Raw genomic sequence first — 26,153 nt, 5'->3', positions numbered from 1 at the left:
TTAAATACGAACACGTTTTGGCTTCTATCTGTAAACATCGACGTTGGTGTGAAACGTGAGCATTTTGCACCAGACGCCACTTACTATCCGTGGAATGAAAAACTTACCTTCATGTTTCCCAGCCGCTTTGTTCTGTCCACAACGAGCAGTTTCTTAATGAGGTCTCTATTCAGGGGAAGGAGACAAAAACGACACGAATATCTTAATGTCACCCCGAGCACACATGAGACATCAGAGATAGAGTCCACACAGCACGATGCGTGCAACGCAGCACAATTTTCCGGTTTGGCAAAACGTTTCCAGTTTTTTCTTCTTAACCGTCATATTGGTTCTGAAATAACTTACGCAAGGCTGTGCACACGGCCAGACCTAAGAGAAGACGGTGGATTCAATCTCCGTAAAGAAAATGCGCCGTTGAACAGGACGGCGTGAGAAATTTGTGTGGCTGCGGGGAGGGACCGACACTTCCCGTAAATACACCCGTCACACTGTCCCCGCGGACCAGAGGACATCTGCTCTCAGCAAAATAAACAGCCGCGCTTTGCAGACCCGGGGGTCTGCTTATTGATGGCATTCCTGCTTTAAAACACCGGGTTCTCGCGTAAGCACACAAATTAGGATGGGTCTGTTCGGATCTGCTTGTTCACTTATGTCTTTTCTTTTAAATGACAGATGGTGTCGGAAATAAGACAATGGTCCGGTGAGGATGGGGAGTTAGCAATGAGGTTGAAGACTTCCAGAGGATGAGGGGGGTTCTGAGATGAAAAGTTGTGGAGTAAAAAGGATAACGTGTGTGTGTATCCATGGAATATGTAGTGTATAGTGTAATAATGTACAGAGATGTAACACATGATATGCATAATAAATGCAGGATATAGTATTAATATGTATATTATATATTATATCATGAATATAATTCTATAATATAATATAACTACAATAATATAATATAATACAAAGTTCTCCCAAACAATGCAATACCCTGCAGATCCCAGCTCAGGCGTCTAAGCTGTCCTGACATAAACTCTGCCCAGAGTGTGCAGCACAAACTTGGGCTCCAGCCACGCCTGGGTTCTCCGACCGGCAGAGAAGACTTAGACAACTCAGCTGATGTCCCACTCCCAGGACAGGCTGTGAATTTCGCGGGTCCCTACTGAAACTTTTTGGCAAGCAGGACCTACCCCCGTAGAGCTTCCCGACACTGTGCATATTCTGAATTACGGCGGGAGAGGAGGCCTGTCGGACTTCCCTGCCGTCCTTGCCTCCAAGTGAAACACCAGAGCCCACCCGCCCGGCGAAGGCTGTGATTTTGTGACCGTCTGGTGAAGGTGGGAGAGCTTTGCACAGGGCAGGGAATATGAAATCACTGAAAAGTTAAGACAAGGATGCCGCCCCCCCACCCAAGACATTCCCAAATAAACATGGAGGTTTGTTTTATTTTTTAATTTTAGTATTATTTACTCCACTTGTTGGCTGGATTAGGGCAGATGCTTAAAGCTGGATGGACAGGGTTTGTAAGAAAACAAAGGTCTATTTAAAATACTAAAGTGAACTCTTGCAAAACAGAGTAGAAAGCAAGGAATGCAGATGAAAGGGAGTCCCCCAGTAACGCAAGGCCACGCAAAGGAGCGTGGCCGTGGGCGGGCACCTCACCCCCAGGATGGGCTCTGTGTCTGCCGGCGAACTCTTCATTCACTGAGGCCAAATTGCAAGTCTTCCTGACTACCCTGGTGCCGGCTGACTGCTCTCTGACGCACATACTATTAGGCACCGATAAACAAAAATACAAACAAATAAAAACCGTTCATGGATCATAGCTCTACCAAGTTGGCGACAAGCCCCAAAGCTTTGCTTCCTCTTTTCCTTTTCCCCTTCCTTTTTAATTTTATGTATATATTCCTATAAGGAATTTCAATCTCAGCGTAAGAAGCCATTCGCCTTGGCAACACATTCACACCGTCCAATGTTAGAAGTTCCCGCAACTTTTTAAAGAAGCGCCTGTAATCCCAGCACTCTTGGAGGCCGAGGCAGGCGAATTGTTTGAGCTCAGGAGTTCGAGACCAGCCTGAGCAAGAGCGAGACCCCGTCTCTACTAAAAAATAGAAAGAAATTAACCGGACAACTAAAAAATATAGAAAAAATCAGCCGGGCATGGTGGCGTATGCCTGTAGTCCCAGCTACTCGGGAGGCTGAGGCAGGAGGATCGCTTGAGCCCAGGAGTTTGAGGTTGCTGTGAGCTAGGCTGACGCCACGGCACTCTAGCCCGGGCAACAGAGTGAGACTTTGTCTCAAAAAAAAAAAAAAAAAAAAAGAATGAATCTGAGAACAGAATTATTCTACTGTCACAGACACCCAGTGACCGGTTTAGATAAGAAAGGACTCGTTGGGTGGTGCAAAGGCAATTTATGTGACCAAAGCGTTTGTACCCCCTTAATACTCTGAAATAAAATAAAAATAAAAAATAAACAATTCCAAGAGGGTTTTCTCTTCTCAACAGCAATAAAGTACGAGAAAAAGATACGGCAAGAGACTAGACTTTGATTAGGCTTCTGTTTGCTCTACAAAACACTGGAAACCTACTCCCTAAAAAAATTTTTTAAAAAGGAAACCTGCTCAATACTTAGTTTAAATGACGTGGCGCCTTCACAGCAATGACGGAATCCATGATCCGATACGTAAGGATAGTCCCTTGTCTTGGAAGACTGGAAGTCATTCCCGGCAAGAGGAAAAGAAATATACCCCATGATCTTCTGAGATGCTCAAGATCCTTGGACGTCTACAGAAGAAAGAGGCTGTTTGGCAGGAATGCAAGAGATTACCCACATTTATTGCGCTTGAAGCAAGTTGTGCCAAGGGGAACACCCTTACGCCCACCATGGCTGGGTTCCGCCAGCGTGCACCTGTGCTGGGGTGGTGGGCGGAGATGCTCACACACACCTGGAGCTCGTCCCAGGAGAATTCCAGGCAGGCAGGGCGGCCGTCCATTGGCAGATAGATCCGTCAGTGGGTACAGTCAGACTCTAATCTAACGGACTTGCTGGTTAACAGCGGATAAATATATGTCTCGATTTTAAACGTGCCTTGGCATCCATCTGAAACAATGCCGTTCGACTCAGAGGGGATTTGAGCCCTGGGAGAGAAATCCTATAGGATCGTTTTCATTTCTTTCTACAGCAGTTGACTTTTGAGTGCAATGTATTCCTTCAAACTTTAGTCTTAATATTCGCTGGACAGGGTGACCCTTTGTAGATCATTTATTGTTAAACGGAGCCTCTTTTTCTTGTTAAAGTCTTGTCAAGCTTGCCTGGTGTGTCGAACGCAACACAAACTCAAGCCAAGAGAAAGACTACGTCACCTTCTGTTCACGTGAAGGATCTGTGGTTAGGATGAGGGAGGCATGTTCTCCACCAGGACACTTAAGTGGACAGAGACAGTTGCCCCATTAAGGGGCATGTCCATGGGTCGGGCGCGGTGGCCCACGCCTATAATCCCAGCACTCTGGGAGGCCAGGGTGGGAGGATCGCTGGAGCTCAGGAGTTCGAGACCAGCCTGGGCAACAGCAAGACCCTGTCTCTACTAAAAATAGAAAGAAATTAGCTGGACAACTAAGAATACATAGAAAAAATTAGCCGGGCATGGTGGTGCATGCCTGTAGTCCCAGCTACTCGGGAGGCTGAGGCAGGAGGATGTCTTGAGCCCAGGAGTTTGAGGTTGCCATGAGCTATCATGATGATGCCACTGCACTCTACCCATGGCGACAGAGCAAGACTCTGTCTCAAAAAATAATGAAATAGAATAGAATAGAATAGAATAAAAGGCACGTCCATGCTAGCCTGGTCTGTTGCCATGCGAGAAGCTTACTCTGAATGCAGTCTCCACAGGCTATTCAAAGACAGTGGCCCAGAGAAGAGAACAGTTTAGCTCTCAATTGAACACATTTAGCTCCATTTTGCAATTAGGTGGGGTTGCCGCCCCCACCCACTCATCTGGGAAATACCGTGGAACAAAGAGAAATCAGGAATCGCTATGGTAAAAACGGCTACAGGGTAGCCCCATGGAGGATGGAGGGAGGTGTTTGGAAAAGCAAAAACACCCTTATATTTAAAAATTAAAAAAACATACTTCCTTCCCTACTGACACAACTCTGATGAGATGCACAGCCAATGTCACCACTACTCATTAAATGCAAATATTCATGTTCATCACTGAACTAAATTCAGCATGAAAAAAAGAATTTTAAGGACGAGCATAAATGAAGCCGGACAGAAAAGACAAAACTCTGCTAAATCCATGGACGGGTCTGCCAACCACAAACCTAGCTCACAGAGGAGGCTCCATCTTGGTCCACCACCGAGACTGCGTCTCACAACGTATGATAACAGATTCCTGTATTCACTCATTTTAAGCATCATTTCTCTCCAAAGGAATGAAGTATGGCCGAGAGTCATTACAATGTGAAGTCTCATGAAAGAATAATTAAAACCGTTTCCCCCTTTTCGTGGAAAAGATGACAGATCCGAAATAGTTCCAACGCAGCCCAATGGAATCATGCAATATGGCATCCCGATGAGTGAATCCTTCAACTGTGACCTCAGACGCTTTAAAAATAAACACACCCGATGACGAGGGTTTACTTACTTCGCACTGAAGTCCAAATGTCTGGGGAAATCTATTTTGCCTCCAAGAATTTTCTGGTAGATGCCAAACGGGTTGTCATCAAAAAATGGAGGAAACCTGTTAGAAAAATAAACATCTATTTTTAGCAGAGACCAAGCATGGAAAAAATTCTCCGCTTTTGTAACGACCGCCATTTCTGCTAAACAGGCGCAGAGAATGATTTATTTCACATGCAGTCTCTCCTTGCATACTGAAGCCATCGTGATCGCGAGACACACAGATGGTTCCAACAGGCGAGATGCGGTACCCTAAGACCCACGGGTAGGACAGGGTCCCTCAGACAGGAGGTGACGACCATTTGGGAGGTGTCTGCCGACCAGCTGAACAGGAAGCAATGCCTTAGGGGCATCTCATTCAGAAGCACCAACTGCATACCAAACACCTTGTGCGCAAATGCTTTCTGAGGTTCCCTGTCATTCATCCACCGGCATGGCCAAGAATGGAACTCAAACCTCTCAACAGCAAAGAAACAAACAAGCTGATTTTAAAAATGGGCAAATGGTCTACACAGACATTTCTCAAACGAAGACATACCAATGGCCAACTGGTGTCTGAAAAAAATGCTCAACATCGCTAATCCTCGGGGAAGTGAAATCCAAACCCCCATGAGGTACCATCCCACCCCAGTTAGGATGGCTATGATCAAAAACACAAAAAAAATAAAATAAAATAAAACAACAAATGCTGGTGACGATATGGAGAAAACGGAAGTCCTGTACATTTCCTGTACACTGTGGGAATGTAAACTAGTACAGCCACCACAGAGAGCGGCACGGGGCGTCCTCAAAAAACTACAGTTAGAACTACCCTATGACACCACAATCCCACTGCTGGGAATTTACCCAAAAGAAAGAAAATCAGTACATCAAAGAGATACCTGCAGCCTCGTGTGTAACGCAGCACTATTCACAACCGCCAAGATACGGAATCCACCTAGGGGCCCCCTGACAGGTGAGCGGATACAGAAATCATGGTGGGCAGACACAGTGGAACACTATTTGGCCACAAAAGACAGTGAAGTCCTGTCATTTGCAGCAACAGGAATGAAAGTGGAGGATACTATGTTAAATGAAATAAGCCTGGAATAGATAAACACTGACTCTTCCCACTTATATGTGGAAGATTTAAAAAAAAAAAAAAGTTGATCTTGTGGAAGTAAAAATAGAACAAAGGATGCTAGAGGCTGGGAAGGTAGGAAGGAGGGAGGGATAGGAAGAGATGTGTTAAGGAACACAAAATCACAGAGAAGAGGAACAAGTTCTAGTTCACCAGCACTGTGGCATGAGTATAGTTAACAATACAATGTTACAGAGTTTCAAGCACCTAGAAGGAGAATATTGAATGTTCCTAATACAAAAAAAAATGATAACTGTTCGAGATGATGGACACGCTAATTATCCTGATCTGATCACTATACATCGTATGTACTGTGACATCACTGTGCACCCCATGAATAGCTACAATTGTTATGTGTCCATGAAAAAAATAATTTTTAAAAATAGAGTTTCCTGCAGTGAATACAGCACTCCGGCCGAGAATGGGATCTTTCTTGAGACTTTCTGGTGTCTCCAATGCCACTAATACTGTATCCCCATTGCATTGGAGAGCTAGTGGTCCCGTATTGCAATCACTTTGCACGGCATTAAAAACATCACCCCCCCCCCAATAAATGTTGAGGGAACTTCTTTCTAGTCCTCAACCATACAGCAGTATGTGGCACACAATAGGTGCTCAATAATGTGTACAGGACAGATGACAAAACCTGCCTTTCACTTTATCACGTTTTTGTGGCTCGAGTAGCCCATGACATTACGGAAGCCCATATCTGAATCTCCGGTGTTGAACAATCCACCTAGGACTTAGAAAGTCAAGGTTGCTTGCCAGCTTGGACCTTTAACGCCATGGAGAGCTGGCCCCAGGGTTGACAGACTATGGCCCACCGTCTGTTTTTGTCAATAAAGTTTTATTGGCACACAGCCACCCCCTTCCTTTACTCATGCCCTCTTGTTTCCTTGGTATCCTCTGTGGCTACTTTTCAGCTGCAACAGCAGAGCTGGGAGTTGCAACCGAGGCCTCGTGGTCTGCAAAGATGCACATATTTACTCTCTGGCTCTTTGCAAAAAAAAAAAAAAAAAAGAAAGAAAGAGAGAAAGAAAAAAAAAGAAGAAAAAAAAAATTATCAACCTCTGGAGTAGGAGAAGATGGGAATACATGAATGCACAGGCTTGAATCTAGCAGCAAATATTTAAAAGCAAGACTTTCGCACTATGCCGTGTTGCTGGTATTATAGCAAAGGTTATTATAGTCTTGCTGCAGAAAACCACAGACTTCTCTCTATGAATATCCGGAAATACATTGTAAAACTCTGAAATAAACTAGAGAAGACACATACTTAAAACTGCAAAGATCAAGATAAATCCAAGAAACTCTCGCAGTCAAATAAATACACTCTGGATCCCTGCATGCCCTGGGGTGCATGTTAGACTTCCGATATGTTCTCAAGTTGCCCAAGGCAAAGACGCAACTCACAAGTGTATTTTCTGTTCAGCTTCTTTTGAACTAGATATTCTAATTCAGGGATAGCAGCAATGCAGATATCTTGTAAAACGAAATTTTGAAATGATTTCCTGAATCATGACCACAGATTTCAATGAGCAAAATAATTCTCTTGTTGATTCCAGATAACTTTCTGATTTTTTTTATTTTAAAGAAAAACAGTGTGTATTGGGCAGAATGAAGGCACCTCACATTTATGCTCTGACCCCAACAACCTGTCAGTGGGATCTAATTTGGAAGTAGCGTTTTTTTGCAGATGTAATTAGTTAAGATGAGGTCATCCTGGATCAGGGAGGGCCCTAAACTCAGTGACGGGTGTCCCCCTAAGGGACAGCAGAGGAGACACAGACGCAGAGGAGAAGCCACATGGAGACGGAGGCAGAGACCGGAGTGACAAGGCCACAAGCCCAGGGACGCCTGGAGCCCCCAGGAGCTGGAAGAGGCAGGAAGGAGCCTCCCCTGGAGCCTGCGGAGGGAGCGCGGCCCCGAGACACCTGCGTCTCACACTCCTGGGCTCCGGGACTGGGAGGGGACACATTCCTGTTATTTAAGCCTCCGACTCTGTGGTCACCTCTTACGGCAGCCGCAGAGACTCATACACAGACGATACACATTAACTCTCCACACATACCGCGGAGAAGTAAGAGGAGAAAAGTTTAAAGGAAAACAAAGTACAGAAAGGGGACGTCCAAAAGTCGGAATCAATGTGAACGTTGGCAGAAAAGGCAGATTAATGGGAAAACGAATTATGCTAACTTAGCTGAATGCAAGATGCAATACGGTATTAAAATGGCCTTTTATTCTTAAGGAACATTTCAGTTCCTTCGTTTCCCAGTTTGGCATGAAGGTGAGTGTTTCAACCGCCGTCTCTCTCTGAGCCGCTGTGTCTGGAGGTACCAGCTCCCATACGTTGAAAAACCACCTAGACCAGACACAGAAGCTAAAGTCTGCATAGAGACATCGATCCAATCCTCCCCACGCAAGAAGCGCTGGGTCCCAACAATCCTCCAGTCCGACCTTCCTCACCTGCAGGCATTTTCTCCACCAGTAGTTGGGAGAGTCATCCTGCTTTTTCTCTGGGTTTGGGAGGCGGCCCCGTCTGAATACACTCTCAGCTGTCTGATTTCATCGGGAAACGTACAAATTCAGGAATGGAACATTAAACTCCGGGGGAAAATGTGTCATACATACCTAAAACCATTTATGGAGAATATTAAAGAAAGCGCTCTTGGAAAGCAGGCGTGACATGACACTATCATGGGAAAGGTATGTAATAAGTGGAAAAAATAATAACACGTGAGCACTAACTCATCTCGCCTGGAGGAAAAAGCAGAGAGAGCGGGCAGCGCCGGACGGCATTTCCCTCTGAAATCCTCACACGTCTGTCTCCAAGCGGATGAACTGCTTCCAACTCTCAGCAAGCGGGAAATGATGCTCATTCTACGGGACTTGGCATTTTTAACCAACGTACAGTTGTCTCTGGTGACAGCTCTCCTTGGCAGGGCAGTCGGGACGAAAGCAGCCTCAAGACTTTCATCTTAAAAATTCACACCGATTTTGTCACGAGCACTATTATTTGACACACGGCCTGCCACACACAAGGAAAAACAATTTTTTTTTCCCCCTTTCGGGCTATGGTGTTTTATTAAGAAAATAGAATAAAAAGTTCAAAAACAGCCATTTGATCCCCAAAAGAAAAAAAGACATTCCATAAAAAAGACACCTGCACTCGAATGTTCATGGCAGCAAAATTCACAATTGCAAAGATGTGGCAACAACCCAAGCGCCCATCAGTGCATGAGTGGATTAATAAAATGTGGTCTATGTACACCATGGAGTTCTACTCAGCCACAGAAAACAACGGTGAACTAGCACCTCTTGTGTTATCCTGGATGGAGCTGGAGCCCATTCTACTAAGTGAAGTATCACAAGAATGGAAACACAAGCACCACACGTACTCACCGTCAAATTGGAACTAATCCATCAACACTTATGTGCACATATAGTGGTAACATTCATCGGAAATCGAGCAGGTGGGAGGGGGAGGAGGGGACGGGTAAATTCACACCTAATGGGTACAATGGACACTATCTGGGGGACGGGCATACTTATAGCCTTGACTCAAACCGTACAAAAGCAATTTATGTAACCAAAACATCTGTACCCCCATAGCATTCTGAAATGATAAAAAAAAAACTTCAAAAACAAAACGATCATTTCTAATTTAAGGAAGAATTTGTTGTTTTAATTGTTTTCTGTGCGTGAGTTATATGCCACTTAAAAAAATAGTTCTCATGGCTCCCAAGGGGAAGAGACGTCTGAGTTGCATACATTTTACGAGGCCCCGGGCTCAAAACTAACATGAGTTAAATACAACTCACATGGCAGTTAATGTGTCAATCAGGAAAATTGTCACGTAAACATTCTACCCATCTAAATCTTCCAGTGAAATGTACTGTCCGGGGAGGCGAGGTACCACAGGCGCTGTGACCCAATGTGCTGCGTCTTAGTCGCAGAAACAGCCCCGTTCAAAAAAATACCGTCCCCTAAACTGTCAGCTACCTCCCGCTTTACCTGCCCAAGGTGGGCCGGCCTCGGAAAGGAAGACAGAAGCTTCTGGAGAGAGGTGGGAAGGAGGAAGGGTATCACTGCAATGTCACACACCTTTAGATTCTTCCTCAAAGCTTCCTGCCCTGATGCTTTCGTGCTAAAAGATAAAATCGGACAACACAGGCTGGCTGGGGTTGAGCAGGAATGAGGAACGCGGTTGTCAGGCACAGCGGCAAGAACGAGGACCGGGGCACGAGCGGGTGGGACGCAGTGTAGGGTAAGAAAAATGTCCCCCGGGCTCTGGGACCAGCTTACAGGTGAGGCTGCCCCACGGGCAGGGCACAGGCAACACCTGGTGGTGAGTCTGAGGGGCGGTGGGACGGCGTGGTCCAAGGAGGGGCCGTGTCCGGAGGCAGGTGGACCCCACACACCATCCGAGAACAGCACATATAAAGGAGCTCTTTCTACTTCTGGTCTAGTCAACCCGGAAAGCCAAGAGCGGGCTCTGGAGGATGACAGACACACCTGGTGGCTGGCGTGGGGACAAGACACTTCCGGCTGCTCTGAGGAAAAGGTTCTGCAGGCAGGAGAGTGCACAGGTGCAGGAGATGGTGCGGAAGCTCTGGAGACGTCCAGGTGAGCGCTGAGCTGGCCAGAGCGGAGGGACGGCCGGGAAACGCCCGGGAAACGTCTGGGGTCAGCCAGCCTCCGAATGCAATGTACGGATTGATCGCTCTCCAAAGAAACACCCAGAAAGTGGGCTCTAACTAGAAAGGCGGGAAATGGGAACAGGCCCACCACAAAAGCATACCTCCCTCCTAGTCTGAAATGCTTGCATTATGAGAGGGTTTTAATTATTCATGATCAACCAGCCTGAGCAAGAGCGAGACCCCGTCTCTACTAAAAATAGAAAGAATTTATCTGGCCAACTAAAATATATATATAGAAAAAATTAGCCGGGCATGGTGGCGCATGCCTGTAGTCCCAGCTACTCGGGAGGCCGAGACAGGAGGATCGCTTAAGCCCAGGAGTTTGAGGTTGCTGTGAGCTAGGCTGACGCCACGGCACTCACTCTAGCCTGGGCAACAGAGCGAGACTCTGTCTCAGAAAAAAAAAAAAAAAAAAAAAATTATTCATGATCAAATATTCTAATAATAGAGCCTGCTAATAGATTGTAATTATATTTTCTCTTCAGCTGCATTGCAATATTCCAATATATTCTAATATTTTGCTACATTATATCCTAGTAATAATTCTGATAATTTTATATAATTCTAATGTAATAGTTTTAATGGCGCCTAATAGTCCACTCTAATTCTATCCTATCCCAATAATTTTCTATTATATTCTAACATATTGTGTTCTAATAGTGGATTGCATTCTAATACTTTTCTACGTCACACTCTGTCCTAAGAATAAAGACAGACATTGGGGAACATAAATGTTACTTTATTTAAAACCGTTAGACGGGGGGCTGGGGTTGGGGGAGGCATGGGCAATATACATAACCTAAACTTTTGTACCCCCACAATATGCTGAAATAACAGTAAAAAATAATAAATAAATAAATAAATAAATAAATGAAACCGTTAAATGCAAGGATTCAAAAATCCGCAGGCAACACTGCCATCTGGTGGTCAATGATATTATGGCAGGAAAAGGTGCAAGTTATTTTTTTTTTAATTTCAGAATTTAATATTTATTTTGAAAAGTACATAACAGGTATGAGAGGCTTATCAAAAATTTTCAAAACTCAGTATATTTTTCTCATCTCCAGTAATCTAGAAACCTAAGAAAACATAAATTGAATCAAATTTTGAAACTCTCTTTGACAAGATAAAAACACCAAACATGTCCCTAAAATTGATTTTGAAAATATGGTCTCAACTCAAACCAAAAGTACTGACCGCTGATGTTCTGCAGAACACTGAGCTCTAAAGGAACAAAAATTTGCATGCAGTTTTCTAGCTTTTAAGAGAAACGTTTCTTTTTCATTAAAGTTGCCTCTAATGAATACAGTAATAGAGAAATACCACAATTCTTATTCAGTCCCTCGATTTCCACAGGCAGAAATAGGGAATTTCATTTTTTCCCCATGGTTTTATGTATCGGTCTATGGGGTTCACCAACAGCAACACCCTTGGGCTGATGCTCTCACAGATTTTGCTTAAATTATGAGGGAAGGAAAATAAAATAAAAGAAAAAATTCCCACAGGTCAAAACCAAATCACATAAACTGATTCTACTTCAGTAAATGAAGGGCAATTCTAAAATGCAAGATAGGACAGGTGCCGGCGCAAGTGATTTCTAACCTTTTGTGTTGCTTGGAACTTCACGGGCTCGGGCGCATCATGAGATGTTTGGTTCTACATGATTCACTAGATGCGTCTGAGTCTAGAGTAATGGAAAATTCAAAAGCGCAACAGGTAGACAGATGGGCAGGGGGACAGAGATAAGTAGATGGATGGATGGATGGAGACCTATGTAAGGACAGATGGATGATATATAAATAGATGATAGATACATTATATGGACAGGTAGATGGGCAGAAATAGACAGCTATGTATGGGTGATACAGGTAAGTAGACGGATGGATGGACAGGTAGACAGGCACAGGTAAGACAGGTGCACAGATGGACAGAGGACAGATACAGCTAATCAGACACACACACACGTTGCTCCTCCTCCCCTCCCCTCTCATCTCATCTCCCAGTTTCCTGGTGAATCCTTTGACCGGACCTCCTCCCCGCTGCTTGGATCCCTAAGTCAGTCCCGGAAGGAAAGCATTCGCTTTCTTTAGCAAAGGAGCCGCTATAAGCGCATGGGACAATGGCCACTGCTCCCTCCCCAGGTGAAGTCAGCGATTCTGCCTGTCTGATTCTGCCTGTCTGCTGCCGACAGGGAAGGTTTCCTGGACACAACCTCTGATCTTCACCCCCCACGGCAATCAGAGACGTGGAAGGGGGTCCGGCTTTTGCTACAACCAGGAGGGTTCTCAGGGGATAGGCTGGTGTCTGTCTCTGAGACCACCGGCAAGCAGAAGAGACAAGGAGAAAGGAAGAGACAGAGAGGGCAGGAGGCAGAGTGCCTGGCGTGGCAGAGCACACATGAGTGTCCCTGCTAGGGTCCTGGGTCTGTCCCCGCCAGGGTCCTGGGTCTCTCTGGGCCGCACCCCAGAGAGAAGAGCCTTTTGTTCAGAGACGCACCCAGAGCGCTATGTCCTCGGTACACGTGGCTGTCTCCTTCCCGCAGGTGGCTACGTGGTAAAGAGCCACGCTGCGGAGTCGTCTTAGGGAATCCTGACCTGCTAACACACATTCAAGATGCCAGTGGGCAGGAGGTGACCCCCACGTCCCCGACAGTTTCTGTGTGGGGGACGCTTGCTTTGCGTTCCTGGTAGCGTCCCACCACAGCCGTGTCAGACGCACACAACACCTGAACACTGCATCACAGGTGACATCCTCCCCAGCGAGCAGGTGAGCTCTCCGTCATCTGGACGTAGGGCGCATGGGAGACCTGCCGCGACTTCCAAATGCCACCAACTGCACGTGTGCGCTTTCAGGCTAGAACACAATCCCTCCTTCCTTGCACGCTGCGTGTTCACAAACTTCCAAATTGCATTGTAACATTCTCTTTAAGGCACACACGGATGCGATATTTTGATACAAAAATCTCACCGCATCTTTCACAAGTTTTGTGTTTTTTGACTCTTACGCAAACAAGTTTACTTGCTGATTCACGTCACCAAGCCTGATTCACGTCTCCAAGCCCGTCAGAGGGAGATGGGACGATGAGTACTGGCGACCCCCGCACACCCAGCGGCACCCCGGGGACGGGCGGGCGGAGGGGGCGCGGCCCGAGCTCTACTTACCCCGAGAGCATCTCGAATATCAGGATGCCGAGGGCCCACCAGTCCACGGCTCTTCCGTGGCCCTTGCTCTGGATAACTTCCGGGGCCAGGTACTCGGGCGTTCCGCAGAGGGTCCACGTCCTGCACGGGCGACAGAGACAGGCCCCCGTGGGACTCAGCCCCGCCCGGCTGATGGATCCCCCACGGAAGCTTTGACGGTGACAATAACTTAGCTGATGGAAATTAAAACGATGCTCTCTTCCCCTCGCCCTGTGCGTATCACTTTACTATGTCAAAATAGCAACAGTATCTTCCTGAATCTTGTCCTTAGAGACCTGTACTGAGCCCCACAGTATCCAAACCATGGTCTTCTTAACATTGCTACTGTTGCAACTGCTGTTGTTACTACTGTTTCTTAGAAGCAAAGAAACAAACAAACCACACAAAGTAGACAGTATCTGTCTTGGTATCAAACGTGGCATTGACAACGACTCAAGAGCCCATTCCTTCACCCCACACGTTTGCTCTATTTGCTTTTATCATAATTGCTATTTTTGGTGGTGTTGCTGTTACTGTTACCATGGGTACTCAAAAGCAAAAGCAAAAAAAAAAAAAAAAAATGACACTCCGTGTCTTAATATAAAACAGCACTTTTGAGAGGAAGGACTCGGGCGTTCCCGGCGCACCCCGCCCGGCGAGCCCCGAGGGAGCGCGCTTGCTCAGTGCGCGTCCCGCGCACCCGCGCCAAAGCGCAAAGGTGCTCTGGCATTCCCTCCCGCCGGTTCTTTAAAGGACTGATGTGCTTCCAAGGTTCCTGTCCAGCATCCCATGGGGCTGCTGTCATTTTAACTTCATCGTCAGCTTCTGGAAATTTTTAAGCAAGAGTCATTGGGATGTGTTGGGTTTCAATAGGGCCAACTGCTTTGGAAAAAGATTTTTCTCAGAACAGGAGTTGAGGCTCCTGGAAAATTTAGCTTCTGGCACCACCTGGAGGCCGGTTGGCTGGAAGGAAAAGATTCTAAAATTCAGGGGGTCCTGCTGGGTGGCCTTGGGGACGTGTCATCCCCAAGTGGTGCTCTCTGGTTGGTTTGTCCTCGGTCATCATTCATTCCCCATGCTGCCTTAGTGACAGAGGCTGGCATTTTCCATCGATGATAGCATACAGCTTGGAGATGTCAGCAGAAAACGTTATGTATCTATAAATTTTAATTTAAGGGTGTGGCTCTTTTGAATATAAAGAGAATTCTCTTTAAGAACAAATGGAGGTTAGGTGTTTTGGTTCACAGCTGTAATCCCAGCACTCTGGGAGGCCGAGGCAGGAGGATCGCTTGAGGCTAGCCTGGGCAACATACCAAGATCCCAATTCTACAAAACAAACAAAAAAAGTAGCCAGGTGTGGTGGCACGCGCCCGCAGTCCCAGCTATTCAGGAGGCTGAGCTAGGAGGATCGCTTGAGTCTAGGAGTTTGAGATCAGCCTGGGCAACATAGCAAGACCCCATCTCTACAACAGATTTAAAAAATTAGCTGGGCATGGTGGTGTGCACCTGTAGTCCCAGCTACTCAGGAAGTTGAGGCAGGAGGATCCCTTGAGCCCAGGAGTTGGAGGCTGCGTGAGCTATGATGACACCACTGCACTCTAGCCCGGGTGACAGATCGAGACCCTATTTCCCACCCATCCCATGAAGCTCGTCCACTGGGCACAGCGATCCTCATGCTGAGGACAGCACAATCCATTTTTACCCCCCAGGTACATGTGCGGGCCTCCCGGGAGCTCAGCCTCCACTGCTGATACTCCTTCTGTGGGGACTCTATTTTGTTCTTATAGGGGAAAAGAACAATTTTAAAATAATACTCACCCTATCCTTAGATAACCCAGTTATAAGAGAATTCTCTTGCTATTTAAAAATAGCCATGATGCTTAATTAAAATCTACAGATCCGTAAAGTTTCTGTGACTTCCCTAAATTGTATGTCTGAACACGCCCTCGCGGGCTGAGACCACGATCGGTGAGTTTGTCACTAAGACAGCTCTGGAAGAGGAAGCGATGGGGGTTTCTGTGAGTGAGGACTCCAAGTTGACCCCCGGCCAGTGAAAAGAAGAAGGTCAAAGGGCATAGACAACCGCCTCACACCCATTAGGATGAGTACTATTAAAAACCCAAGTGTCCAAACACTAATTCCATAGAGTCAAGTAACAGATAAGTTTGTCCTCTGCGTCTCACATTCTCTGCACATTATCAAGTATGAAGCCTATTTTACTTTTTTTAATAATGTATTATTATTTTTTGAGACAGGGTCTCGCTCTGATGCCCAGGCTGGAGTGCAGTGGTGTCATCATAGCTCACTGCAGCCTCCAACTCCTGGGCTCAAGCCATCCTCCCACCTCAGCCTCCCGGGTAGCTGGGACTACAGGTGTGCGTCACCCCACCCAGCTAATTTTCCTATTTTTTTGTAGAGATGGGGTCTTGCTATGTTGCCCAGGCTGGTCTTGATTCCTGGCCTCAAGCTATCCTGCCTCAGCCTCCCCAAAGTCCTAAAATCACAGACGTGAGCCACCACGCCCGGCCATGACATCTATTTTATACCAAGCACATCTTGGCCTCGCCATCCCCCCTGTGCAAGTCACCTTGGGTTGGGCTTTTCAGCTTCCTGCTTCTAGAACCCACCTCCACTGTCCTTGCTGCGCTCTTTCCTTCCATTCCCTACCCCCCACCTCGAACTCTTTGCAGACAACAGAATCTTCCACATTGACCTGCAAGCCCTGAGCATAACAACAAATTGGTTGCCATCCAAATCACAAATCCTGTTGAAGAAATGTGTGATTTCTTCAACATGGAATGATCAAACAGAGAGTGTGGCATCCCTGGAACAGGGAATCCTTTAACCATCCGTGAAATAAATGTACCACAAGCTCCACCAAACACAAGGAAGAAACAGACACAAGGAGAGCAGTTGAGTTCTTCTCCCAAAGAGGGAAGTGGGAAGGGGCTTAGTCTACCTGCCAGTCTTTGAAAGTTAGATCCAAACACGGTGCAACAAGGACCACCTTGCGGTCCAACGAACAGCTTCTCACCTGTTGGACTTAAGTCTATGCGCAGAGAGTATCGTGTGCTCTGTTTTAGCGACATCCCTCCTCCTGCCCACCTCCCCCAAGAGATCCAATGCAAAGTCAACCCCGGTGGCTTAGACCCACAGCACTTTTGTAATTCTGCAGGATGATGCACTTCTTGGCACATTCATTTTGGATTTGCACCCTGGGGGCCCATCCAAGGTGGCCTGAACGAGCTGGAAGCCAAGATCTGAGCTGCTATGAAGAACAAGCAGTGGCGGCCACAGGTAACATATACGCATCAGGTGTGGTTTCTCCACTTACCTTTGGAAAGGTGAGTCTCTCTTTGGCTGCATCTTCGAGTCAGGAGTACACACCTAAGGCTGTATTAACGCACAGTGTCTCACGAGCCTTACCTGTGGCTAAAGTCATGCCTTCCTGCAAAACGCCGCAACGCCCGGCCGGACTTGCAAAGAGGCATTGCAGGCTGCTACACAGGGGTCTGGATTTCAATACTGACACAGGCCGGCCAGCCCTGGATGTTACATGGAGACTACTGGCCCAGGCTGCGAATTATCCAATTCCCTGTTCTTATCTCCTTACGCTCACCTGGCTTTTGGGTACAAGGGAGGTGACACCTGCCTTTCTCACTGTTATCAGTTTCACTATGGCCCAGGGGAAGGGGAGGGAGGTTAGGAGGACAGCGTGTGAAAGCCCTTTATACTTGACTGCAGGAACAACTGCATTTTTCTTTCTTCTTCTCAGGAATGTGTTGGACAGTGTTTTGTCCAGGTTTGGCAATGATGCAGGAAATGCATTTTAACGCAGTATTCCCGCACCTCCGTGTCAGATCTTGGATCACAATAAGGTGTTGGCTTTTTCATAAAAAGTTGTTTTTTTTTAATAGGGTCACAGCCAGTTACTATGACTGTCTGATGGAACCAAACGGTTGAGAATTTCAGGCCCATTAGGGGAGAAGGGGCACGGCTGAGGGCATGGGGACAGTTTCTGAATGACGGTCCTACGTCCTGGGAGGATGTTCCCCCAAGCATGAAGCTTGCTCTGTGGCGGGGGCTCCCAGATACAACCCACCTGCAGGGGGAAGAACGCGTTTCACCAACCCCAGCACAATGCAGGCACCTGCTAGCGCCAAACACAGCAAACTCCAAACAGGGCTCCAGGGAAGTGGTGTCGCCCAGTGCACGGACTGTGCAACAGTACACTGCACACCTGGCTTCCTCCGGGACGCCCACTAATTATGACAAGTAAAAACCCAGGGGAAAAGGTCTAAGGTAACTGGAAAGTAGACTTTCCTGGTATATGTGTATGGGTATATGTGTGTGTATAGCTATCAGTAATTATATACTCATAAATATACAAGTTTAAATTTGAATTTACCATTTAAAATACATGCATAATATTATGTTATAATATATAAATTTAAATTTTAAAAATTATATTTATAAAATTACATAATTTGGCCGGGCGCGGTGGCTCACGCCTGTAATCCTAGCACTCTGGGAGGCCGAGGTGGGCGGATCGTTTGAGCTCAGGAGTTCGAGACCAGCCTGAGCAAGAGCGAGACCCCACCTCTACTAAAAATAGAAAGAAATTATATGGACAGCTAAAAATATATATAGAAAAAATTAGCCGGGCATGGTGGTGCATGCCTGTAGTCCCAGCTACTCGGGAGGCTGAGACAGGAGGATCGCTTGAGCTCAGGAGTTTGAGGTTGCTGTGAGCTAGGCTGACGCCACGGCACTCACTCTAGCCTGGGCAACAGAGTGAGACTCTGTCTCAAAAAAAAAAAAAAAAAAAAAAAAAAAAAAATTACATAATTATATATTACTTATAATTTTAAATTATAAAATTTATAAATTATGTACTTATAAATATATGTTTGAATTTATAATTTGAAAGTGTATCTGTAACACATAAATTTAAATTTAAGATTTTAAAAATTATAAATATACATTTATAAAATTATATAATTATGGACAATCGTAATTACTTATAATTTTAAATTTTAAAAATTATAAATTATGTATTTATAAATATACAAGTTTAAATTTGAATTTGTAATTTGAAAACACATCTATATTATAGACTATATAAATTTTAAATTTAAGAAATTATAATATATTTATAAAATTACATTATGGATAATTATCTAATTACTTATAATTTTAAATTTTAAAAATAATAAATCATGTCTTTATAAATACACAAGTTTACGTATGAATTTATAGTTTAAAACTATATGTATGATAGTATATATGACACTATATAAATTTATATTTTAAATTTAAAAAATTATATATAGTCATAAAATTATATAATTATGGGCAATGATATATAATTACTTATAATTATATATAATTTTATAAATGTATACTTATATCATAATTCATAATTATTTATAGTTGTACTTAGATATGTAATTATTTATAATTATATTTATACTTATAATTAGATGTATAAATTTATAATTATACATATAATTATATATGCAATTACTTATAATTACTATGTAATTACTTATAATTTTATATATATATATGTGTATATATATATATATATATAAAATTTCCATTGTGGTACAATACCCGTATCACAAAGTTTCCCGTTCTGGCCATTCTGACGTGCGCAGCTTGTGGGCTTCAGCACATCTGCACTGTTGTGCAGTCCTCGCCATTACCCACCTCCTGGACTTTTTCATCTTCCCCAACAGAAACTCTGCCCTGGTTAAACACCATCTCCCCCTTCCCCCTCCCCCGGCACCCTCCACCCTACTCTCCCTCTCTGTGATCGGACAACTCTGGGGACCTCAGATAAGTGGAATCATACAGTAGGTCAGCTTTTCCACGCATCATCATCCCATATAACGTTCATTCATCCAACACAACGTTCTCAAGGGACGTCAACATTGTGTGGTGTGCGTGAAACTTTCATTCCTTTGCACGGCTGAGTAATATTCCACTGCAAGCCCAGACCTCCCGGTCAATTTTAAGCAGTTCACAAAGCACCTTTCTCAGTCCTTTACAACTTTGTTTTTTTTTTAATCCAAAGATGGCCCTTACTAGCTCCATGATTTAACTGGTGCCGGTTCTCTTAACTATTTTCCCACATAAAGGGTGAAAAGGTTATAATCCGAACGCCAGGCCAGCAATCTCAACCACAGCATCACACGCACTATGGGTGGTATCGCAAGCCCGTGCTCACCCTCTGATACTTGTCAATAACTCACTTAAAAATGAATTAAGTGGTTACACAAGATTTCCAGGGCAAACAGAGAGAGAGAAGAAGAAGAACTCATAAAAATCAAGTGAAAACTCACAGCTAAGTTAAATATGCCTTGAGAAGTTTAGACGTGTCATTTAATTTTCTCTTTAAAATAAAGAAATGTAAAGCCGGGTGCGGTGGCTCACGCCTGTAATCCTAGCACTTGGGAGGCCGAGGCAGGCGGATGGTTTGAGCTCAGCCTGAGCAAGAGCGAGACCCCATGTCTACTAAAAAAATAGAAAGAAATTATGTGGACAACTAAAAATATATAGAAAAAATTAGCCGGGCATGGTGGCGCACGCCTGTAGTCCCAGCTACTCGGGAGGCTGAGGCAGGAGGATCCCTTGAGCCCAGGAGTTGGAGGTTGCTGTGAGATAGGCTGACGCCACGGCACTCTAGCCAGGGTGACAGAGCAGGACTCTGCCTCAAAAAATATAGATAAATAATGAAAAATAAAAATAAAGAAAGAAAGAAATGTATCCCTTAATTCTGTCCAGGAAGAATTCCTGGAAGCTACAAGAGCCCGGCAGTAAAGGGTGGTCCCTAAATACCATTTCCCACAAAAAGGTTCAAGGGCTCCCTGAAGAAATGGCTGATTTGAGGGTTGAGGGAGGAAGTTTAAAACGGGTCTCGGGTTTTTTTGTAGTGAAAATAAGCAAGAGAATCATCAAATCTAATGGGATGTAGACAAAAGGTTATAGGACGCAGCCAAGCTGAAAGGGCATCCTACCAAAATGAGACTTTTTTTTTAATTGAGCTGAAATTCCCCTAATATCAAATTAACCATTTTAAAGGGAACAGGTCAGTAGCATTAGCACACGTACAACGTCGTGCATTCACCAACTCCAGTTCCAAACCGCTTTCTTCACCTCCGAGGAAATCCCATATCCACCAGCAGCTGCCCCCTATGAATTAAGATATTAATTTATACCCCCACAAAAAAAGATGGCATTGAATTAAAAACACAACAGATGCTGATAGAGTTCTGAGTTTGTAACAACACTGAAAAGAAGAAAAAAGTCATTCATACCATTCTAGGTGACTAAGGGCTCAGTTCATGACTCTGAAAGTCTTAAATATAGACCGCGGATTGAGCGTGACTCGGTTTCCCCCGCAGGGACAGAATTTCAGGGTCACTGAACGGCAGATGAGCGCAAGCACCGGTTATGGGAGAACCCCAGCTAAGCGGGCCGCAGGGACGGCAGAGGGTGAGGAGTCCCGCCGCCAGCGCTGGAGGGAAGCAAGGCCACGCTGGGTCCTCAAGCGATAGCTACGGTGTCGATGGGCACAGCAGGGTGGCACCAGGGGACCCCCAGAGCAGCCCACGTACACGTCACCCACAGAGGGACATGGGCGTTGTGTGCCTCTTGCTAGGAAGGATGCAGGCACAGGAGCAACACAGCCTAGCAACCTTTAGTTCTCAAAAACAGAGAGGAGAAAGAAAAAAATAACAAAAAGAAAGAAAGAGAGAAGGAAGGAAGGAAGGAGAGAGAAAGAAAAGAAACAAAGAAGAAAGAAAGAAAGAAAGAGAAAGAAAAAAGAAACAGAGAGAGGGAGGGAAGGAAGGAAAAAAAAGGTTTCCAGAAACTACACTACCTGTAACCACCATAACGAAGTTCTTTGTAAAAGCAATGTAGCGAGACGGTAATGAGGCATTCTCGAAGATTCTGGCAAGTTCATTAAGGAAAATAATCACCCCATGTTATGTACAAAACCATCTTCATCCATTTAGTCTTAAATGGGCACAGTGAACTCGCCGGAGAGTAACACGGTTTGGCAAACTTATAAACAAGTGAATCATTTTATTTCTGGTTTGTTTGAATTAGACGTCCCATAAAATGACTTTACAAAGAAAAAGGATGTACCGCTATACCACGTGCTGCCAAGAGAGGGCAGTACGAATATTATGACTGTATGTTACGAACCAATATTTTTTTAAAAATCGAGGTCTTCACTATGCTACGCGGAAAGCAACTGATTTTTATGTGCTTTATTTCCTTAGAAATGGGATAGATATTAATAAATTCTATAGGGGAAAATCGGATTGAATTTAACTGCTTCAGAAGGTGTTCATAGGACGGCCCTTTTGTAAAAGCCACCAGGGAGGAGATGAGTCACTGAGTATAAAACTGCCCCCAAATCAAGTTTCTCAAAGATGCAGATGTTTGTCCACAATGTTAGGAGGAAAATTATCACCTTACCCAAGCCCACCTCATCAAGGAATGAGAAAATAAATACTAGCCATGCACAGGTGCTGAGCTTTTGAAATGTGGTTAGTCTACTAAGAAACTGACATTACCACCTAATGCAAATTGAATTCATTTAAGTTACATTTAAAAAACTGATAGCAACGATCTTTTTGAGTATTTTTCAGCAGCTTGGGCTTGTGGCTTGACTTTTTGTGACCGTAAATGTTATGAATGCTAAATAAAAACCAAGGATTTCTGACGAAAAGTTAGCCCCCTAATTTAAACGAACTGTGATTGCAAAACATACATGGGATTTCAAAAGGTGAGCGGCAAAACTTCATCTAAAATATCTCCATTTTTATAGGGATTGGATATTGAAATGAAAAAACTGTGGATATACGGAATTACCGGAGTGAACTACATTATTAAAATTTCCTTCACTTCTTTGTTTTACGTTTTAGAACACGGCTACTAGAAAATGTTAAATAAGGAATAGGGTTTGCGTTATATTTCTACTAGACAACGCTGCCCTAGATAAAGAAAAAGTTTAGGAGCATGAATTACTAAAATTGTCAAGAGGAACTAAAACATCCTCCTTTGTCTTTTTTTTTTTTCTTGTACACATTTAGTTCTCCTGCCCTCAGATGGGGTGAAACACTCAGTCCACAGCTTGCAGAGGGCAGAATATGCAGCACTGCTTGTGACCAATTCCTGACACACACACCCACACACACACACACGCACACACACACGCACACACACACATACACCTGCACACACAGCCCTCTCTATCCATGGGTTCCCTCTCCGTGCATTCAACCAACTGCAGAGCGAACATATTAAACAAAATAACAACTCAGCAATAAAAATAATACATATAAAACAATACAGTGTAACAACTGTGTACATGGCATTTTTACATTGCATTAGGTGTAATAAAAGCCGTGTACATAGTTGTTATACTATGTATATTGTCTTGCGATGTAAATCGTATTATTTGTAACTTATACAATATATCGAAGTGTAAATGCTTATATGTGTACTGATATATAAACTCAATGGATATAAGTACAGTTATAAGTTATGTAAAGATGATTTATAGTATAGAGAAGGACATCTGTAGGTTATATGCAAATACTATGCCATTTTATAAAAGGGACTGGAATTTTTGGTATCCATGGGGGGAGGGGAGCCTGACACCAATGCCCTACAGATACAGGAAAAGATTATATCTCCTATTAGTTTTGTTTCTCTGAAGAACCCTGAATAATTCTTTCTCTCTCTCTATACACACACACACACACACACACACATATACAGTATATATACATAAAAATAGAAAACTGTATTATATAGACCACGTATTGTACATAACATATTTTATGTACACATTCATATAGATATGAATATATATTATATATGAGATATATAATAGAAATTCATATATACACAATAGAAATACATCAATATGTAACAGAAATAAATACATGTGTACGTGTGCATTGCAAACACAATTTTAAAAGATATTTTCTCCCTCGATCACTGCAGATGTATTTTTACGGTTACAGCAACCCAAACTCAGATAAGACTTAGCTCCTTATGATTTCAATTCGGCAAGGGAAATGTCACGATTTGATTTCCTCCACCGTGGGGACGAAGGACAGTGACTTCCTATCTACCCGTATCCTGCCAACCATCCCAGCCCACCTAAGATGAGGTGTGGGTCACAACCTGCCACCCTCATTCCTCCCTGCAGGTCCCCGTCCCAGGTGAGACGCTAAAGCCTGGCCACACAGGTTGCCCGGCTTGACCTGTCACAACTGCTGCGGTCCCTTCTGATTTCCCAGTGCAGTAGGTCCCACCAAAGCCAGCGTTGCTCCTACCTGTCTACCAGTTTCTTGGCGAACCCAAAGTCCGTGAGCTTGATGTGACCGTCTCTGTCCAGCAAGATGTTCTCCGGCTTCAAGTCCCGGTAGACGATCTCCTTGGAGTGCAGGTACTCAAGGGCACAGATGATCTCCGCCGAGTAGAAGAGCCCGGTGGAGGTGGCGAAGCGGCCTCTGTTCCTCAGGTAGCTGAAGAGCTCGCCGCCTGGCACGAACTCCATCAGCATGTAGAGGAATCGCGCGTCGTGGCAGGTCCAGAACCTGCGGGAGAACAGCACAGGCTTGGGGGCCCCGCCAGAGACAGGCGAGAAGACGTGCGTTTGCACACGTGTTAGTACACTGGTAAAGACAGACGAGATGTGCATACAGGTAGACGTTAAGATACAAGTTAGCAAGATGATGTCTCAGTCTGTTCAGGCTGTTGGAACAGAATAGCACAGCCCGGACGGCTTAAAGACAACAGTATTTATTGCTCACAGCTCTGGAGGCTGGAAGTCCACAGTCCTGGTGTGGCAGAGTCTGTGTCTGGTGGGGACTCACTTCCTGGTTCATAGATGGCGCCTTCTCGCTGTGTCCTCACATGGTGGAAGGGGCGAGGGAGCTCTCTGGGGTCCCTTTTTTAAGGACACTGATCTCGGCCGGGCGCGGTGGCTCAGGCCTGTAATCCTAGCACTCTGGGAGGCCGAGGCGGGTGGATCGCTGGAGGTCAGGAGTTCGAGACCAGCCTGAGCAAGAGCGAGACCCCGTCTCTACTAAAAATAGAAAGAAATTATATGGACAACTAAAAATATATATAGAAAAAATTAGCTGGGCATGGTGGCGCATGCCTGTAGTCCCAGCTACTCGGGAGGCTGAGACAGGAGGATCGCTTGAGCCCAGGAGTTTGAGGTTGCTGTGAGCTAGGCTGACGCCACGGCACTCACTCTAGCCTGGGCAACAGAACGAGACTCTGTCTAAAAAAAAAAAAAAAAAAAAAAAGGACACTGATCCCATCCGTGAGGCTCCACCCTCGTGACCTAGTCACCTCCCAAAGGCCCCACCTCCTAACACTGTCACCTTGGGGGTGAGGATTTCAATATATGAATTTGGGGGTGGTGACATATTCAGACTACAACTGATGCTTATGTCCTGTTAAACAGTCTTGGGATGAATGAAGAGCAAATACAATGTTTCGGTAATAAACCAGTTAACAGTCTGTTATGCGATGATTTGTGTCTCCCCCTCCCGCCCTGGCCAATATTCATATGTTGAACTACCAACCTTCAAGACCCCAGAATGTGGCTGTTTATGTAGAGATAGGACCTTTAAGGAGGTAATTTAGTTAAAATGAGGTTATAAGGGTTGACCCTGATCCAACAGGACTGGTGTCCTTGTAAGCAGAGGAGATGAGGACACAGACACGCACAGAGGGACAACCCCGTGAGGACACAGGGAGAAGACGATGTCTACACGCCCAGGAGAGAGGCCTCAGGAGGAACCAACGCTGAGACACCTGGATCTGGGACTTCCAGCCTCTAGAACTGTAAGAAAATAGTCACCTGTTATTCAAGCCACCGAGTCCCTGCAACTTTGCTATGGCAGCCCTTGCAAACTCACATACAGCGCCCAGATCTTCAGAGATCACCCCTGCTTCAATAGCTCTGGAACCGTGGTCAAGCTTAGAAATTAACAGTAAATTAACAGAGTGCATCCCACACCTGCTGGGGAAAGGTAGCCGTTCAAAAAGCCCCAAATAAGGTTATTTCTAAGCAATTACTGGTAGGAGCTTGCAGGAGAAATAGTTAAACGAGATGCATCCTCCTTACAAAGGTGTCGATTCGCTCTACCAATGCGAGAAAAGGCAGCAGGGAGGAACTGAGGAGGAAAGAGAAGAAATTAAAGAAAGAAGAGAGAAGATGCCAGGTCTCGTGTGTATCTTAGAAGGCTTAGCAAAAGGAACAGAAACAAACACGCTTTTGAGAGATAAGCGTTGATGATGAGAGAAGGTTTTCACATAAAAAAGATGCAGGGAAAAATCAGACAAGATTTGGAATTCAGGGCTTTGTGTTTTGAGAGGACTTGGAAGACCCCAGCGTGCCCAAGACCTGGACATGGAGCAAGAGCAGGACACACGT

At 44.9% G+C, this 26,153-nt stretch overlaps 1 protein-coding gene across 1 annotated transcript in view; it reads right to left on the bottom strand.

Moving 5' to 3' along the window:
- PRKX (protein kinase cAMP-dependent X-linked catalytic subunit) overlaps nucleotides 1-26,153 on the bottom strand; it is a 78,170-nt gene that overhangs the window by 14,910 nt on the left and 37,107 nt on the right. Inside the window, exons 3-6 of the mRNA XM_069463643.1 lie at nucleotides 24,037-24,300; nucleotides 13,655-13,774; nucleotides 4,639-4,734; nucleotides 108-165 (exon numbers count right to left, since the gene is read on the bottom strand). Coding sequence (XP_069319744.1) covers nucleotides 108-165; nucleotides 4,639-4,734; nucleotides 13,655-13,774; nucleotides 24,037-24,300 — 538 coding nt within the window. The remainder of the gene's footprint in view (nucleotides 1-107; nucleotides 166-4,638; nucleotides 4,735-13,654; nucleotides 13,775-24,036; nucleotides 24,301-26,153) is intronic.

This window comes from Eulemur rufifrons, chromosome 30 (assembly GCF_041146395.1).
Source record: "Eulemur rufifrons isolate Redbay chromosome 30, OSU_ERuf_1, whole genome shotgun sequence".
NCBI classification, from domain to species: Eukaryota; Metazoa; Chordata; class Mammalia; order Primates; family Lemuridae; genus Eulemur; species Eulemur rufifrons.
The sequence above is the reverse complement of the archived record's forward strand: the minus strand, read 5'-3'. Positions and strand labels throughout refer to the sequence as shown.